Raw genomic sequence first — 17,868 nt, 5'->3', positions numbered from 1 at the left:
CACATTCCACAGAGAGGTATTAGCAGGAATACTGCATTCCCTGAATCCCTCTTCATGAAGGTGATGAGGCCTCAAGAGAAACAGAGTCTCAACAGCAGAAAAGGGAGAGAAAGCTCAAAAACCGTATCACCTGTCTTTTCAGATAAGAATGCAGAGAACACAACCTTTAGCAGCCATCTTCTTAAAAAAAAGCACAGACAGCATATTTAGAACTCAGCTGTGTCACATCAGACTTACTGTTGGGAAGTGGATCATGAACAGAATCCAAAAATAACAGCCATTAAAGACCTAGCAACCAAAACATGTTTACGTATCCATTGAAAGCCCGGTGGTTTTGATTATATGGTGGAGAGCATAATCCACTAGTCTATTTTAGGTGAATTTTCCTTTCACCTTCCTAACTTAATATTAAAGCGTAAGATGTTTTCTGGGTTTCAGGGTACATGGGGTAAAGCCTGGGCAGGCAACTAATATTGAAATAATGCAAGATTCCTATAGTTTTTGTTTGTTGGTTGGTTTTTAAGGATCAGTCTCTTGAATTATAATTTGCTTTTATTCTTTCTTCCTCTAACTGGTAGAAGCCACTGATTTTTGAGACTTCAATAGCATTAAGTTCTAAATCTTGCTTAGCAAAAATTATCACGATCCTTGTTACCCTTCCTGGGACTTACATAGCCTTTTTATTATTCTATTCTACTATTTGTGGAATAAAGAATTTGAATCAATGACAGTGGACTATAAATAGCTTGAAGGCCTCAAGGTGGCTCCAGAATGAAACCATTTTCAAGGGATATAAGGAAGTTGGATGACAGGCCAAGGGTAGTTCACTGTACCAAATTTATCTTCTCTGCCAGATTTTCACTATTTCATATAACAGTAAATCTTGCAGGGATCCCATTCTTTGTTACCAGATATTGGGAAAAACTTGGAAGAATACTAAAATATAACTAAAGAACTACAATTTCACCTGACGATAAAGTTTTAGCATGCAAGAAGGTAAAAAAAATCAGGCTACTTTCAAAGCCTTAAGTTGTACTTTCTATCCTTTTTCCATGAAACAAGTAACTTCCAAAAGAAGGCAGCAGTCTCCCTGAGTTCTGCACTCACTGAGGGAAAATAAAGTCTTCAGGACCTACACCAGAGTTTATAACTAATCCTAATAACCAAAATACCAACGAACAATTCAGAAACGGGAGAGAAAAGTAGGGGAAGAAAAGGCTTATGGTAAACAGAACCCAACAATATAAGGAACCAAAGGAAAAAGTACCTACTGATTTCATACCTCTAGCCCAAAATGCAAAACAGAAACAAAGAAACAAAACACAAAACCCTTCTGGGAGCTCTCAAATTTCAGTGAAAACTACTCTTTTCTGATGACAGCCTGAAGAAACGCTACTTAGATCTATCTTTCTTCCTCAGAGAGCTTAAGAGATGCTTTTCCTGTGTATTCCTTTATTTTTATTATCCATTTTTATTTCTTTAAGTCCTTGTCTGGGTGGTTTTAGGCACTCAACATATAAGAGGGGTTATAGGCATTGAGTGGCATAAACAATAAGTAAAGAAAAATGAATGTAAATATTAAAAAAAATCTTTTCACCAAAAATGCAGATTTTTAAAGTAAAGGAGAAAAGTGAAAAAGGTACCAGGTATCAATTATGAGAGTCACATTAAATACTCTTATCAATAAATTCATACAAAATTTGGAGGGATCAGGTTCAGATATGTATTCCAGTAAAGCTGTCTGAAAAGGGAAACATATTTACCCTATTTTCCCAAGTGGCTTCTATTGTCAAAAAAAAAAAGTATAAACCACATGGGGAAAACATGCAGTCACCAATAAAGCTGAAAACTTTGACAAGGAAGGAAACGCACCCCCACAGTGCTGAATACTTCAGAATACAACGCTGTTTCAGTCTTTTCTGAAATTTTCAGCACCTCCTGGAATTTGAAATAGTCCTTCTGCACATGCCTTGTCACCACCCGTGTCTCATCCACCTCTCAAATTCCAATTCTTAGGAATCTCTGGAACTTAACTCTCTCTTCATTTTGTCAAAGCATTTACAATGTTTAATAGAACTAGTCTGCAATCTCATATACCACCAGTAAGTGTCACTGGACAGTCACATGACATACTTCTAACTGAACAGAAATTCAACCCTTCAGGTTCCATAAAATCAATTCATTAAGGCAGATAAAACTTTCTTCGTATTCCTTTCTTCATCCTTTGTGGAACACAGAAGTACGGGAGGGTCTAGGAAGAAGAGTTAAGAAGGTACAAAATGGAAAAAAAAAAGGCAGTTTCAAAACATTACTTTATTAAAAAAGTATATGATGAAAAATATCTGACACATGATGTACACATACGCAAACAATAACGTGGCAGCAGGGAAAATGGCTGAGAAGTCCTACACCTTATGTATTGCTATGACATCTCAGGTTCTATGTTGGATTTGTCTTTTCTAGATAGATATCTGCCTTAGCTGCTAACAATGATTTTCTGGATCAACAGTCAAAAGAAACATTTTTTTTTCTTATTTAAAAAAATCCAAATAGACTCTGGTAAATTGGGGTTAACATTGAATGGGTGCGTTCTCAGCTGCCTATCCAAATATATTAAACTGACTTTTATATCCATGAACATTGAAGAGAAGATATTTCTAAACTTGGCTTTGTATTTAGATGGATAGATTCAGAAAGGAGGAGAGAGCAATGTGTATTCCTCAACACTGCGTTGGGAAACAAACACCAGTAGAATAACAATATGAAAGAGAGCAAGGCAGATTTCATTACGGTAGAGTGCCTACACTTCCTCATAACTTGGATTTACACACTGCAAATCCTCTGATCTGATTACCTCCAGTGATCACGTAAAATACCGGCTTTAAACTCTTTGCCTTAGTGATAAAACAGCCACTTTGATTCACAACGAGACATTCACAATAAAGTATATTGTAAACGTACCTGTCCACAGCCTGGGGCATTGCACACAAACGGTCTGTCGTCTCCCATATTTCATATAGCAGAGCGGAGCTGAGGAGGAGGAGGTAAGGGGAAAAGTTATGTTAAATATGCTGGAGTTAAAAAAAAAAGTGTTTCAAAAATATCAAGCCTAGAAACAGGTGTCCCAAGAATGCCATCTATCAAAGCTGTAAACACAGGCTACTTTGGGGAGACACATTAGACAGGTGGCATATGATCTACTGTGCCTCAATTGAAATTTTTAATTAGAAAAATTTAGACCTAAATAGTCAAGGAATTTCAAACCTTTTGCTAGATTTTCCCTCTTTCTGCTACAGTATATAACACACTTCTCTAGTCTGCTGAATTACAACCAGTGCAGTTTCCTATGTCAATAAATCCACTGAACGCTCGATGCGGAAGCCATATTTCTGAACTAGAGAAGACCAAAATTTGTCATTTAATTAATTAAGGGATTATAGGAGGGGTGCTCCATTTTACAGGGCTATAATCTGGCTCCCTGGTGTATAAACTAGGAGATGTTGGCAAGGGCCGTTTATCCCAGATTATTGCCAAAGAAAACAAAGCACCCATCCTATTGGGCTGCACGGGAAATGATTTTCATTAATAAAAAATAAAAATAAAAACCTTCTCTCCCCACTGGGAGCCTCCTTCTCCCCCCACCAATCGTCTGTGGCAAATGGAGAAATATCGGTGCCCTTCCCCCTCTGGTTCTATTTATGGCTAGGTTTTTAAAAGCAGCAATAAAACAAATGTCGACTCTTTGGGGGTTTACTGGGTGAATATGTTCCGGCTGTTTGTGCTGCTCTCGGCCAGAGTTCTTGGGCTGCTCGGTTGCAACCAACAGATGTGTGCTGCTGCAGGGGATAAAGAAATGGCACTAAAAGGCATCACCATCCATCCTCTCTATTTCTCTAAAGAATTTAACAGGGTTTATACTGTTGTTGTTTTTTAATTATTGAAGCTAACTCTTGCAATGCTGATAGAAATTCTTGGTCAAGGAACAATAATTCCAATATGAATGTGTTGGGGAAATTTCTCGAATCTCTCCTAGGAATAAAAATAGAGGTAGAGGTGACTAAAAATTAGAAATGCAAAGAAAGATAAAGCAGTACTTTGAAAGGGTGGAAGGAAAGGGAGGGGCACAAAAACAGTCTTTATAGGATAAACTCTTAAAGGACATTTTCAAAAATCCTTCTATAGGAGAGAAAGGTATGTGAACAAGAGAAGATGAAAGAGAAAAACTACAATTTGAATATGCCTTCAGAATTATAACCAAATCTCACTTTTTTTTTTATCTTGGAGATAAACCAAAATGTCAGGTTAACCTCAGTCAGGCCTGCGTTAAAATAAAATGTTGAAGTGCCAGACTAGATCCGGTAATCAGAAAACCATGCTTAAAACTCACAGGGTAGCTAGGTAACATCTCTTCACTCTCTTAAGGCTCACTCAGGGGTTGGAAAACAGTATATCTAGTAGTCTGATCAGTAACTCCACAACCAATCAGTGTTTAAAATTGTGGGGTGCCCGTAAAATGGAAAGGGCTTCTTAGTCACCTTTCAGTGTGACAGGAACAGGGTCTAACTATGAAGAAACCGATGCTGCAGCATTATTGCTGTAATGGGAGAGGGCCTGTATGTACATAGGTGTACACAGATTTATATCACATTTAGCCAGGATAAATTGCTTCAATAAATTGTGTTCCTGAGAGGCCAGTTCAAGCTGATGATTGGGTACAGGGAAAATGAGAGCTTTATTTTTCTTCACACAGCCCCAGGACAAGGGGATTTTCTGGTTTGTTTTTTTGTTTTAAATACATGATGATTTTTTAGCACTTTCTGGAACTAGGACATTGTGTGAGAAATAAATACAAGTAAATAAAAGTAAATAAATGCAAAGACCAAGGCCATTATGGCTGATAACTCAGAGTATTTCTGAAAAGCTATTTCTCTCCAGAAAAAATCCTACAATTGCTGTGCTGGAGATAATTGCACTTCCTAATTCCTGAATCTGCTTTCCTAATATAATCACAAAATGAGAATTTTATTTCAACAGGGTTCTCTCGCATATTTTCAACCAGGAAGTAATAAACTACTAGGAATAGAGGAGATACGAAGACCAAACAGGGTTCCTGTTTTTATTTTGGTTCTGTTATTTGAGGCTAAGTTTTTTCAGTTTCCTACCTAGAGGAGGAAAAGGGTCCTGGCTGACCAGTCGGGCAGCATTGGCATAGGAAGTTATTTAATAAATTCTGGAATGGTTTCCCCCAAATCACAAAATTCAAAATTTTACCTGGTTTTGTACAATCAGGTCACAATATATGCCTTCCAAATTTTATTTAATTGCATCCTTACTATGAAATAGAGATGAAAAATCGTAACTTTCTAAAGCATTTAAGGAGGGGGACAAATTGGGGAGAGAGAAAGCATTAAAATGTAACAAGCATGCATTTTCATGACTCTTAAATATCCTAATCTGACAGTCGCTAACCAGGATTTCCTGCTTCCTTCCCAATTTGCTGGCTTTTGTTTGCCATTTTCACCAAAGGGAGATCACAATGGGAGGAAGGAGGCCCTCTTTAACACCCACAATTATTCTTAAATCATTCTCTCAATCCCTTGCCCCTTTTCCATCATTCTTACTTTTCTCTTTAAAATGATTTGTCTTTTTAAAATATTAAATTTAGCAACAATAATGATCTGTCTCACCACTTTAAAAAATTTCTAGCCTGGCCAGGCATGGCTCAGCAGTTGAGCGTTGACCCAGGATCCAGGCGATCGGGCTTCAATTCCCGGTCAGGGCACATGCCTGGGTTGCGGGCTCGATTCCCAGTCAGGGGCACGCAGGAGGCAGCCGATCAATGACTCTCTCATCATCGATGTTTCTATCTCTCTATCCCTCCCCTTTCCTCTCTATAAATCAATAAAGATATATATACATAAAAAAAAAATTTCTAGCTGACATTAAAAAAAAATCTATCCCAGCTGGTGTGGCTCAGTTCGATTCCCAGTCAGGGCATATGCCCAGGTTGCAGGTTTAGTTCGGTCAACCAATCAATGTTTCTCAGTTGGGTGGAGCATCACCCCATACACCAAAATTGTGGGTTCGATTCCTGGTCAGGGCACATACCCAGGTTGAGGGGTTCCAGCCCTGGTTGGGGTGCATGCGGAAGGCAACTGATCGATGACGTTTCACTCTCACATCGATGTTTCTCTCTCCCCCTTTCTCTTTCTAAAATCAATAAAAGCATGTGCTCAGGTGAGGATTAAAAAATAACAAAAATAATAAATAAAAACATTTAAAACAAAAAAAAATTTTCTCCTTCATCCCCAATTTGCTGCATCATTTGCTACATAAAATGAATGCCATTGCTTATTTCTACTTCATACTTTAAAAAAACCTCTAATCATGAGAGGTAAAATTGATGCCCTCTCAAAAACAAAAAGTGACACATCTCTGTAGTATAAACAGATTGAGAGGAAAGGTGAAATCTGCCATTCACTAGAATTTAACTCACAGTCCGTTTGTAATTGTACTGTTTGACAAGTAGATCACGTGTTTGGCCATGACACTCATGTCTATCGTCTGCTTCTTGATCTTCAGGATGAAACTCAAGCATTTTATAGAACTGAGCAATAAATGGCAGGCAAAGGAAATATACAGTGTCTCCCCAAAATGTATATATACTTTAACAGCTAATAGCTCAATTTTGAAAATGAAATAGATTTTAATAAATACTGCCTTTATGATTATTCAAAGTGTATGTATACATATTTTGGGACACCTTATATTTTGAGATTTCTCCAAGGGGAAGTGAAATGCTTTCAGTGGAGAGCTTAGAACAGAAAATAAGGATGCACAAAAAGGTTATCCTAGAGGACAAATCTGCCAAGGAAAATACTAAAGAGTTAGCAGAATGCATAAATGATAAAAATTAGTATTTACTCAAAAGAGAAAGTTTTCTGAATGCTGGGAGGGAACTGAAGAAATTCCAAGATTTAGAGAATGATTTTTAATAACTGAGGTAATTTGATAAAATCTATGTTAAATAGTTTTGTCAGGGCCACAAGTATAACCTAAAATGGTCAATGTGCAAATTAAAAAATTGATTCTCTATGTATATATGTATCTCTCTATCTACCTTTTTTTTTTTTTTTTAAATAAAATGAATATGGAATCTGTCACTGAGGTTCAAAGAGTCAGTTCTCTGGAGCTTGTTATAATATGATTATTTCTTTAGTAACCAACTAATGTTAATAAGATGGCCCAACTTTCAGTAAGGAATAAAAGTCATGTACAAACACACCCAAGGGCCTGTTCTTAGGTTCCTAAGAACAAAAAGCAGCTATTACTAGGTACAAAAAATGAGAAGGGCACATGTACCATAAATATCAAAGATTCATAAAAATCTAGAAGGAGTTCAGACTAGCTATCATTCATTCATTCAGAAAACATTACTAAGGAACTACTAAGAGCAAGGGAAAGTGGACATAAAAATAAAAAGACAATAGACTTTAGCAAAAAAAAAAAAAGAATCACTCATCTGTGTTGAAGAAAAACCAGAGCTAGACAGTAAAGTGGTAAAAACAGATTTTATTCAGGATTATTGTAATAGGGAAAAAGACACCTCAGTATAGAACTGGGCTCAATGCCAAATATAGCATGGGCAAGTGGGAATTTTATAGCCAAGCACCAGGGTGAGGGGTTGGTGGATAGAAAATACTAAGAGGGCAAGGGAGGATTCTGGCTAAGCCAACCTAATGGGATTCTTGCTGAAGACAGACCAGGGTGATCAGACATCACCTGGTAGATGATGGAGAATGGAGAACCTGACCAGATATGAGGGTGATCAGATATCGAGGCAGTTCTGGCTAAAACTGGATTTTACAAGGAAGTACACAGACAGGCCTAAAAGAAGGTTCATGTGCCTCACTAAAATTTTGACAAAGAATTGCTGTCATATGGCAGGAAACATACCGGGTAAGTGGTAAGAATGATGGCTTAATTTATAAGTTCAATTAGTCAAAGGTGATCTGTGTTACATATTAGATCCCTTGCTATTTCGCCTATTCTTTGTAGTCATTCATCATATTGTTTTGCTAGAAATTCTAGAGTATAGACAAGAGTACAAAAAAAGAGGGGTTATCAGTCTTGGTAAGAGATCTGACAAGGAAGATCTTGTCACAATTTACTTTTTTGGGCCAAAAAATAAATTTACTGTTTTAAAATTCATTATTTCACTGAATATTTTCTTCAGTGCCTACCATATGCTCTAGGCTCCAGAATTCAACAGTGAATGAGAAAGACAAGGCTTCTACCCTCATAGTGCTTATGGTCTAAAAGGAAGAAACAAATACTAAGCCAATAAAGAAACAAAGTAATTTTAGATTAACAGCAAATAATTCTATGAAAGAAATAAAATAGTGACGTGTCAGTGAGGAGAAGTGGATTACTTGGTTGCATGAATGAAAAGGAAATAGTGGTATCATCTGTGAGCAAAGGGGAATGGGATAGAATACAGATACCTAGGTTAAAGCTTCTGGAAGCCTTTCCTCTCACAACACAGTTGATGTTCAATAAATATGTATTGATTTAATCTAATGGTGATACTCAAGTATACTTTGCTGAAATTTAACTTCGAGTTTTTGCAGAAAGCTGTTGGGACCACAAAACAATTACTATGCAGGTATTTATGTATTTAAAGCTATGCATAGAGAATGCCTTTTCTTTTTGTTTAATTGATTTCAGAGAGGGGAAGGGAGAGAAAGAGAAAGAAACATCAATGATGAGTCATTGATCAGCTGCCTCCTGCACGCCCCCTGCTGGGGATCAAGCCCAAAACCTGGGCATATGCCCTGACAGGGAATCAAACCTCCATCTCCTGGACCATAGGTTGATGCTCAACCTCTGAGCCACACTGGCCAGGTGAGAAGACATTTTAAATACATATTTAGAACTACTTTGTGCCTAAGGTACTTTATGTGATTATACTCAACCAATTCCATAATGTTCTTATAATCCAAATACCACAGAGGAAGCTCTATAGTTTTTGGTTACAATGTTAAAAATGGGGAGGGAGGTATTTGCCAAGTTAACCCTTAATTGACCCTTAAAAACAAAACCTAGTCCAGAGCTATTAAAATATATTTTCAAGTATAAACAATGCTAATTAAGGATGCAGCAGAAAGGGCACCTTAATATAGGACTTTTGGGAGTACAAATTGGGACAATCATTCTAGAACTCAATCTCACAGTATTTATACTCAGTGTCTTAAAATGCCTCATATCCTTTGAATACACTTTATTCTGAGGCTAAAACCAGAAACACAGACCATTTATATATTTAAATGTTCATCACAGTCATATTTATGACAAAATAAAGCAGAAATTAAATTAAATATTTAAAAAGAATGTATAAATATAAATTAAGATACTCCCTTACAATAGATTATATTTAAATTAAGAATGTTTCTGAAAGCTATTTAATGACATGAGGAAATGCTATACCCTAAGTGGGAAAAGGGGAGGGAAGCAGGATATAAAATTGCATATGCACAATTTCAAATCTATAAAAAAGCAAACAAAATAATAAGCATAGAAAAAGATGAGAAAACTAACATCAAATGTTAATAATGGTTATCTATGGATAATGGCATTCCAGGTGATTTTTATTTTTTTCTTTGTACTTCAGTATTTTCCAAAGTCTCTGCAAATTATCACAGGTTGCTTTAATAAATTTTAAAAATTAGAATGTAATCTAATAATAAAAAAGAATGTCAATTTGCGTGGCTCAGCAGTTGAGCATCAACCTAGGATCCAGGAGATTACGGTTTGATTCCCAGGTCAGGGCACATGCCCAGGTTGCAGGCTCGATCCCCAGCAGGGGGCATGCAGGAGGCAGCCAATCAATGACTCTCTCTCATCATTGATGTTTCTATTTCTCTCCCTTCTTCTCTCTGAAATCAATAAAGATACATTAAAAATATATATATATGTTTTTAAAAAGGTCCATATCTGCCCTAGCTGGTCTTGCTCAGTGGTTGGGGCCTAGCCCTCAGACTAAAGGGTTGCCAGTTCAATTCCAGTCAAGGGCCAGTACCTTGGCTGCACTCAATCCCTGCCCTGGTCAGGGCTCGTGCAGGAGGCAATCAACTGATGTGTCTCTCTCACATTGATGTTTCTCTCTGTCTCTCCCCCTCCCTTCTATTCTCTCTAAAAAATCAATAGAAAAAATATCCTCAAGTGAGGATTAACAAACCAAAAAAAGAGACCCATATCTGCTAGACTGTTCTAAATAACATTTTTAAAATTGGATTTTTTTGAGAGAGGAAGGGAAAGAGAGAGAAACATCGATGTGAAAGAGAAATATTATTAATAGGTTGCCTCCTGCACATGCCCCAACTGCTCCTGGGGATAGAACCCACCCACAACTCTGGGAAATGCCCTGGCAGAGATGGAACTGCCACCTCTTGGTGTACAGGAGGACACTCCAACCCACCCAGCCACACCAGCCAGGATTCTGCTGGGCTATTTTAAAGCACTAAACAGTATATTTACAAATCATACAAAGTTTTTCATTCTGTATTACAAAGTAACAGAACCAATCGACAAATTTAGTTCAAAATGGACTACCAAAAAAAGCCTTTCTAAATTATAAGTGAATAGCTTCATATAGAAAGACATGATGGAAACTTAAACATATCGATACACAAGGTAAATCAAGCAGTTCAAGATAGTTTGTCCTTTGTTGCCTCAAGGACCCATTTTCTGAATGCCATGAATGCTCCCTAACAATGAGTATTACTTATATTAAACACTTAGAAATTGCTCCAACCATCTATCACAAAGGGAATAAAGAGAGCTGAAACCAAGCTTACCAGGTACTGAATGCCTTTCAGCTCAGCTACAAACAAACCAAAAAATTTACACAGGCATCCAATCAAAGCTCTATGGGCTCCATTACTTTATGATATTAAAAAGAAATTATACACAAGTCTCTTCCAAGAACACAACTTCGAATACCAAGTTTCAGAGTCTAAGATAATTTAGCTGCTGCTAAGCAAAGAGTAAAACACTGAATCTCTATACCTCAGCAGAGTCAACATTTTATTTGCCATAGGATACTCAGTGCCGCTATGATCTATATTACATCTAGAAAACTGACTTAAGGAAGATTCCAATAAACATATAACTGTTAGACCATAATGTAGGTTATGTGAACTCCCAGAAAACAAAGAAAACTCACGTTTTACTAGGAGTAGATTATTTAGAAATTGAAATTTCTGTTCCTAAATTCTGGGTTCATTTTCCACTGTATTATTTAGCATAACAACAGTTTACATATACTCTTTCATTAGCAGGTAAATTAATGGGCCCAAAAGAAATATTTAGAAAGCACATATACTGATATAACCTCACACTAATTAGCCTTATTGTTTTATATCAAGATTTTTCTAAAGCACTTTGCTAACAGACTTGAAAACGGGCGTAGAGAATTACAAAAAAAATAGGCAAAAGATGTGACAAGAGGTTGAGGTTGGCCTGAATCCTAAGTTACCTGTTCTCACATACCCCAAATAAGATATAAAAATGGACACCACATATTTTATAACTCCTTAAAGTTGTATAACAATTTGCATATTGCATAACTACTGCTAACTGAATTGTGCATTTCCAAAAGTTTACATACAACAGGTGTTTCCTATGTTTATTATATGAATAAATGTCCAGAAACATGAATTTGAGGGACGACAAGTTCTTGGAGTATTATTTGTCTGGGAAAATTAAATAATGTCCATAGTTTTAAAATTAAGTATATTTCATTATAATAATTTTTAAATTCATAATCCAGTTATAGTCTAAATCAAGGATTGGCAAACTTTAGCCTATGGGCCAAATCCAGCCGGCCACCTGTTTTTATATGGCCTACAAGCTAAGAATGGTTTTTACATTTTTAAATGGTTAAAGAAATCAAAAGAATATTTTGTGACGTGAAAATTCTATGAAATTCAAATTTTAGTTTCACAAATAAAGTTTTAATGGGAACACAGCCACACTTATTGTTTGCATGTTGTCTATGACTACTGTTGTAGTACAGTGGCAGAGTTGAGTAGTTTAAACAGAGACCTCTTTCCTACAAAGCCTAACATATTTACTATCTGGCCTTAGTTGCTGACTCCTGGTACTTATACTGTTAATAATTAAAAGGCATGGTTAATTAAGATATCCCAATTATGACAAATGTTAGAGTGTATATTTTGTTAATAAGGACTTCTATAATGTGACTAGTCAAGTACTAATTTATTTTTACTTGACTTTTCAAATTTTAGAAATTAGGTTTTCTTAAAATAAGGTTGAGCCCAGCCGGGCGTGGCTCAGCAATTGAGTATAGACCTAGGATCCAGGAGATAGGGGTTTGATTTCCCGTCAGGGCACACGCCCAGGTTTCAGGCTGCAGCCAATCAATGACTCTCTCATCACTGATGTTTCTATCTCTCTCTCCCCCTCTCCCTTCCTCTCTCTGAAATCAATAAAGATATATTTTATATTAAAAAAAATAAGGTTGATTAAATTAGATCCATAGTTCTCAATATTTAGCATATTCGCCTGGACACCTTGTAAAAAATACAGATTCCTTGGCCTCCTGGATTATCTTGGCTTTGGGGTCCAAGAATTAGCACCTTGGGTAATTCTGACACCCTTTGAGAAGCACTAAAATAGAGAGCATATATTCCTTCTATATGGTAAGCAGCTGTATTTTTCAAGTTTGGTACTATAAGACAGCAATTCTCCAAGTCGGTTCCAGGGATCCCTATATACATATTTTTTTAATCCTCACCTGTGGATATTTTTTCCATTGCTTTTCAGAGAGAGAATGAGGGAGCGGGAGAAAGAGGGGGCGAGGAAAGAGCACGAGTGCTAGACAAAGGGAGAGGGAAACATCGATGTAAGAGAGAGACATAGATTGGTTGCCTCCCACATGCACCCCAACTGGGGGCGGGGAGTGAACAGGCAGGTATATGCCCTTGACTGGGATTGAACCCAAACCCGAGACCCTTTGGTGCGCAGGCCGATGTTCTAACACTGAACCACAGTAGCTAGGGCCAGGGATCCCTATTGATCCCTGAGACCGTTTCAGAGAGTCCATGGGTGTTCAAATTACACATGGGTAAAGATCTATTTAGAGGGCAAGACAGGCCAATGCATTTTAAATGTTTTATAATTAATATTGATTTTAGAGAGAGAAAGGAAGAAGGAGAGAGAAACATCTATGGGCTGCCTCCTGCACACCTCCTAGTGGGGATAGAGCCGGAAACCCAGACATGTGTCCTGACCACGAATAGAACTGGGGATCTCTTGGTGCATGGGGTCTATGCTCAACCAACTGAACCAAACCTGCCGGGCCCAATGCATTTTAATGTAACAGAGTATCAAAAGATCGCAGATATGGTTTCAGACTCTACACAACAGCTAACCTTTAACAAACTATCACTTTTCGGATTTGGTGAAGTATCAAAGAATAAAGACTATAATTATCTGAAAAAGAATCTTTCCTTTTCCTATTACACATCTTTGTGAGCACAGGTTTTCTTCAGATACTTTAACTAAAGCAACATATCGTAACAGACTGAATGCAGAAGCAGAGATGAGAATCCAGCTGTTTTCTATTAAGTCAGACTTATTAGAGATTCAAAGCTCTTCCATTAAATCTTTTGGAAACTATAATTATGTTATTTTAAAGTAAATACATGTTTTTAAATTTTCTGTTTTAATTTATGATATACTAAATATCAATAGATATAACCAAGATAAACAAAAATTCTTAGGAGTCCTCAATAATTTTTAAAAGGATAAAGGGGTGGGTGTAAGATCAAAAGCAGTTTGAGACCTACTACTTTAAGAAATACATAAACGGGAGAGTACCCTGGATTGATCAATCAAAGAGCAGGTTAAATTAATTTCTGGCCAGGCCAGTGTGGCTCAGCGGTTGAGTGTCGATCCATGACCAGGAAGGAGGTCATGGTTCAATTCCCGGTCAGGGCACATGCCCAGGTTTCGGCTGCATCCCCAGTAGGGGGCATGCAGGAGGCGGCCGATCGATGTTTCTCTCTCTCCCTCTCCCTTCTGCTCTCTAAAATCAATTGGGGAAAATTTTTTTTTCATGTATTTAATTTAATCAGGTTGCAAACAACAAACCTAATAAGACTTTAATATTAAACCCTAGTATGAGTTTAATCCTGGATAGGAAATAGCTACAAAATCCCACAATGGCAATCATGGAGACACTTAGAAATTCTCCAGAGAAAAAAAGTTATTTTCTAAGACTGTCTACATACTGGCAACACACTGATCTATTTGGCGTATTCCAATGCTCACTGATTAACTTTCAACAGTCCCAAATATAGATGTGTAAAATATTAGCAAACTACTGCTTGACTAAAACTTTTAAAAAAGCCCTGGCTTAGTGGTTAGAGTGTTGGCCCATGCACTGAAGGGTCACAGGTTCAATTCCCGGTCAAAGGCAGGTACCTGCTTGCAGATTCCATCCCCAGATCGGGCAAGTGCAGAAGGCAACCAATCGATGTGTCTCTCTCTCACATGATGTTTCTCTGTTTCTCTCTCTCTCTCTCTCTCCCGCCCTCACATTCTAAAAATCAATGGAAAAAATATCCTCAGGTGAGGATTAACAACAACAAAAAAATGTCAAATAGAAATAAATGGTGCTAGCCCGCCTGATGTGTCTCAGTTGAGCGTTGTCCCGTGCACCAAAAGGTTGCCCATTCAATTTTTGGTCAGGGCACATGCCTGGGTTTCAGGCTTGATCCCCAGTAGGGGGCGTGCAGGAGGCAGACCTATGTTTCTCTCTCATATCAATGTTTCTATCTCCCCCTCTCCCTTCTTCTCTCTCAAGAATCAATAAAAACATATAAAAAATAAAAATAAAATGGTGCTACAGGAGACATGTTAGTACCAGAAAAAACCAACCATGTTGGTTAAGGAAAACCAACATGGTATTACTCAATTCTCATAAAGCTTGCTTAAACATTACTTGCAAGAAATTTGGTGCCAACACGGATCATTTATAACACTCGTATGTTATATTCAATAAACAATCTTGTTTTTATAACATAGTAAGGCATATTCCTGTTTCAAAAAGAATGGTTATGCTTTTTAAAAAATATATATTTTTACTGATTTCTGAGGGGGGGGAGAGAGAGAGAGAGAGAGAGAGAGAGAAACATCAATGATGAGAGTTATTGATCTGCTGCCCCCAGCACACCTCCCCACACCCCGCTGGGGATCGAGCCTGCAATCTGGGCATGTGCCCTGACCAGGAATCAAACTGAGATCTCCTGGATCATAGGTCAATGCTCAACTAGTGAGCTACGCTGACTGGGTGGTTATGCTCTATTTTTAATCTGAAAAAAAAAAAAAAGTAAAAAAAAAAAAGTAATTTTTCTATTGCACGGTAAGTTTTAAGCCCCAAAGATTTGACCAATTTAGCATATAAATCTTCTTTGTCCACTATGTCAAAAAAAAGAATTATACCAGGTAATAAGGGGTTAGTAATTTTACTCAAGGAAAGCAAGTTGCATTTTGTGAGTAGGTAGGCCTGCAGCAGAACAACACTGTTCCCACAGAGGCCCAAGCCACAAGCTCAAAAAGAGACTTTTTCAGCTAAATCTTGGTTCCGGTTAGACTTCTATAAATTGGTATTTATTAGGGATAAATGCAGTATTGAATAGAAAAGAGAAAATTTTTGCACAGCTGGGTTTCAAATATATGAGAACATATAGGATTAAAATTACCAAAGATGAAAAAAAGCCAACCAAATTAAGTCATGTATTTGAAATGAGTTTTGTTCTCCTATATCCTTATATCCCTCATAAGACTAATGTAGTAATTCTCCTTTGGTTTAGTTGAGAAGATGTCTGCCTACAAAGTTTTAGAAATTAGATAAATTTATCTTTTCATAAAACCTTTCCTGAATTATAACACTTCATTAAACAGTATATGTTAAATTTCAAACTGAACTAAATTTTGCTTTGTTATATACAGGTAGTGAGTATATTCAGATTTTAAAAGTTTCTAAACAAAAGGACAAACAAGTGAAGGAAAGGAAGTCAAATACTATGATTTAACAGAAAACAACAACATTCTTTCAACAGAAAGTGTCCACCAGGGAAATTCTGAAGAGAAAATGTCATGATAAAATATTTTAAGACATGAAATGATCCAATGCAAAATATTTGTTGTTGGTGTTGATTTTTGTTTTGTTTTTGGCTCAAAAGTTATTATTTCTTATCATTTATGTTCCTTACTTTTTGTGTATCCATTCCCACAGGGTCAGTAGAACCATTTTATTTTCTTTAGAGTCCAATTTTCTTCCTGATTCTTCAATAGTTAAGTTCCTTGAGATGAGCTTCTATTTATGAATGTTTGGACTGGAAAGGACCTTGAGGGGTCATCAAGTCCATCCCTCTACTTTCCAGGAGAATTCATAATTGAATAATCTCAGATGGATGAGAACCTGTAAAGCATTTCCTAACAGCATGCTACTTTATTCCACACGAATATTTACATTCACAATTTGCAATTTTCTAAAAACGAAAGTAAAAATTAAAACCCCAAAAGAGGAAGGTGCTTTAAAAATGCATTTATCAGCAAAAATTGCTCAAACATAAATTCAACTATCAGGTCTAAAATTAACACACAGAAAAGTTGTTGGCTGCCAACATAAAGTCTTAGTCCCTAGAGGTGTCTTCTGATATTCTATATTATTTGTAGCACCATTTCACACCTACAGCACATAGTGTGACAAACTTAGACCACCACGCCAATAAACTACAGTTATAAATGGCAATTACATATGTGTGTGTATATGTGATTTTTTTTTTTTACAGGTGATTCAAGTTTTATTCCAAACAGAAAATAAAAAGTTAGGTCTAAATCGGATAAGTCGATATTATGGAAAACTACAATACAATAGTTATGTGGACAACAATTTATTTATTTAAATTTTTTCTTTTTAATCCTCACCTGAGGATATTTTTTTCCATTGCTTTTCAGAGAGTGGAAGGGAGAGAGAGAGAGAGAAACATCGATGTGAGAGAGACACATCGATTGGTTGCCTGCTGCACGCTCCTGATCAGGGCCAGGGTTGAACCTGCAACCGAGGTACATGCCCTTGACAGGAATCAAACCCAGGACCCTTCAGTCCTTGGGCCAATGCTCTAACCACTGAGCAAAACTGGCCAGGGCATGTAGACAATTTAATTCTTTAATATGTAACTTAAAATGTTCAAGAAATAACGTTTCTTCCTAAAATAGTTTCCAAAACAGAATTTCATCTGATGACAAAAACCATGCAATTATAAAGGAACACTGTTAATCATCCTATATTCTTAAAAAAAAAAAAAAAAAAAAGGAAGCAAGACCAGAGGTCTTGGAAATGGGGGGGAAAATCATACTTGAAAAAAATAGGGGAGTAGGGGACAGGGGAGGCAAAGTCCAGAAATTATAGCCTGATGAAATATTGTTTACCAAGAAGATTATTAAATAAATTATTAAGTAGATAGCTTTAAACAACTGGCAAGTAATTCAGTGATTTATAAACATTAGTATAAGATGGCAAAACAGTAACTAATGTCTAACTTCATTTTCTTTTTTTAACAGGGTCTCTAGCCTAGGAGCTCATGCATATGTCAGAAAGAGAATATATTTAGATTACAACAGGGCACCTCTTAATACTTCATAAGAAATATAGGTTCGATGATAAAACAGTAGGTGGATTCATAAATTAATTTTACCCAAAAGGTTGATTAATGGATTAATATCAACCTAATGATAGTGTGCTGATGTTATAGCATTGCTTCACCCCTATATATT

At 36.7% G+C, this 17,868-nt stretch overlaps 1 protein-coding gene across 2 annotated transcripts in view; it reads right to left on the bottom strand.

Moving 5' to 3' along the window:
* Positions 1-17,868, bottom strand: part of LOC308553742 (cyclic AMP-dependent transcription factor ATF-7) — a 91,455-nt gene that overhangs the window by 69,555 nt on the left and 4,032 nt on the right. Inside the window, exon 2 of one of the 2 annotated variants that reach the window (XM_081129921.1) lies at positions 2,962-3,030. In XM_081129921.1, coding sequence (XP_080986047.1) covers positions 2,962-3,009 — 48 coding nt within the window. In that variant the 5' untranslated portion in view covers positions 3,010-3,030. Of the gene's footprint in view, positions 1-2,961; positions 3,032-17,868 lie in introns of both variants that reach the window. The other variant, XM_081129922.1, reaches the window with a different exon arrangement.

Source organism: Miniopterus schreibersii (genome assembly GCF_964146895.1).
Source record: "Miniopterus schreibersii genome assembly, chromosome: 2".
Lineage (NCBI taxonomy): Eukaryota > Metazoa > Chordata > Mammalia > Chiroptera > Miniopteridae > Miniopterus > Miniopterus schreibersii.
This window is presented reverse-complemented; position numbering and strand designations above follow the sequence as displayed.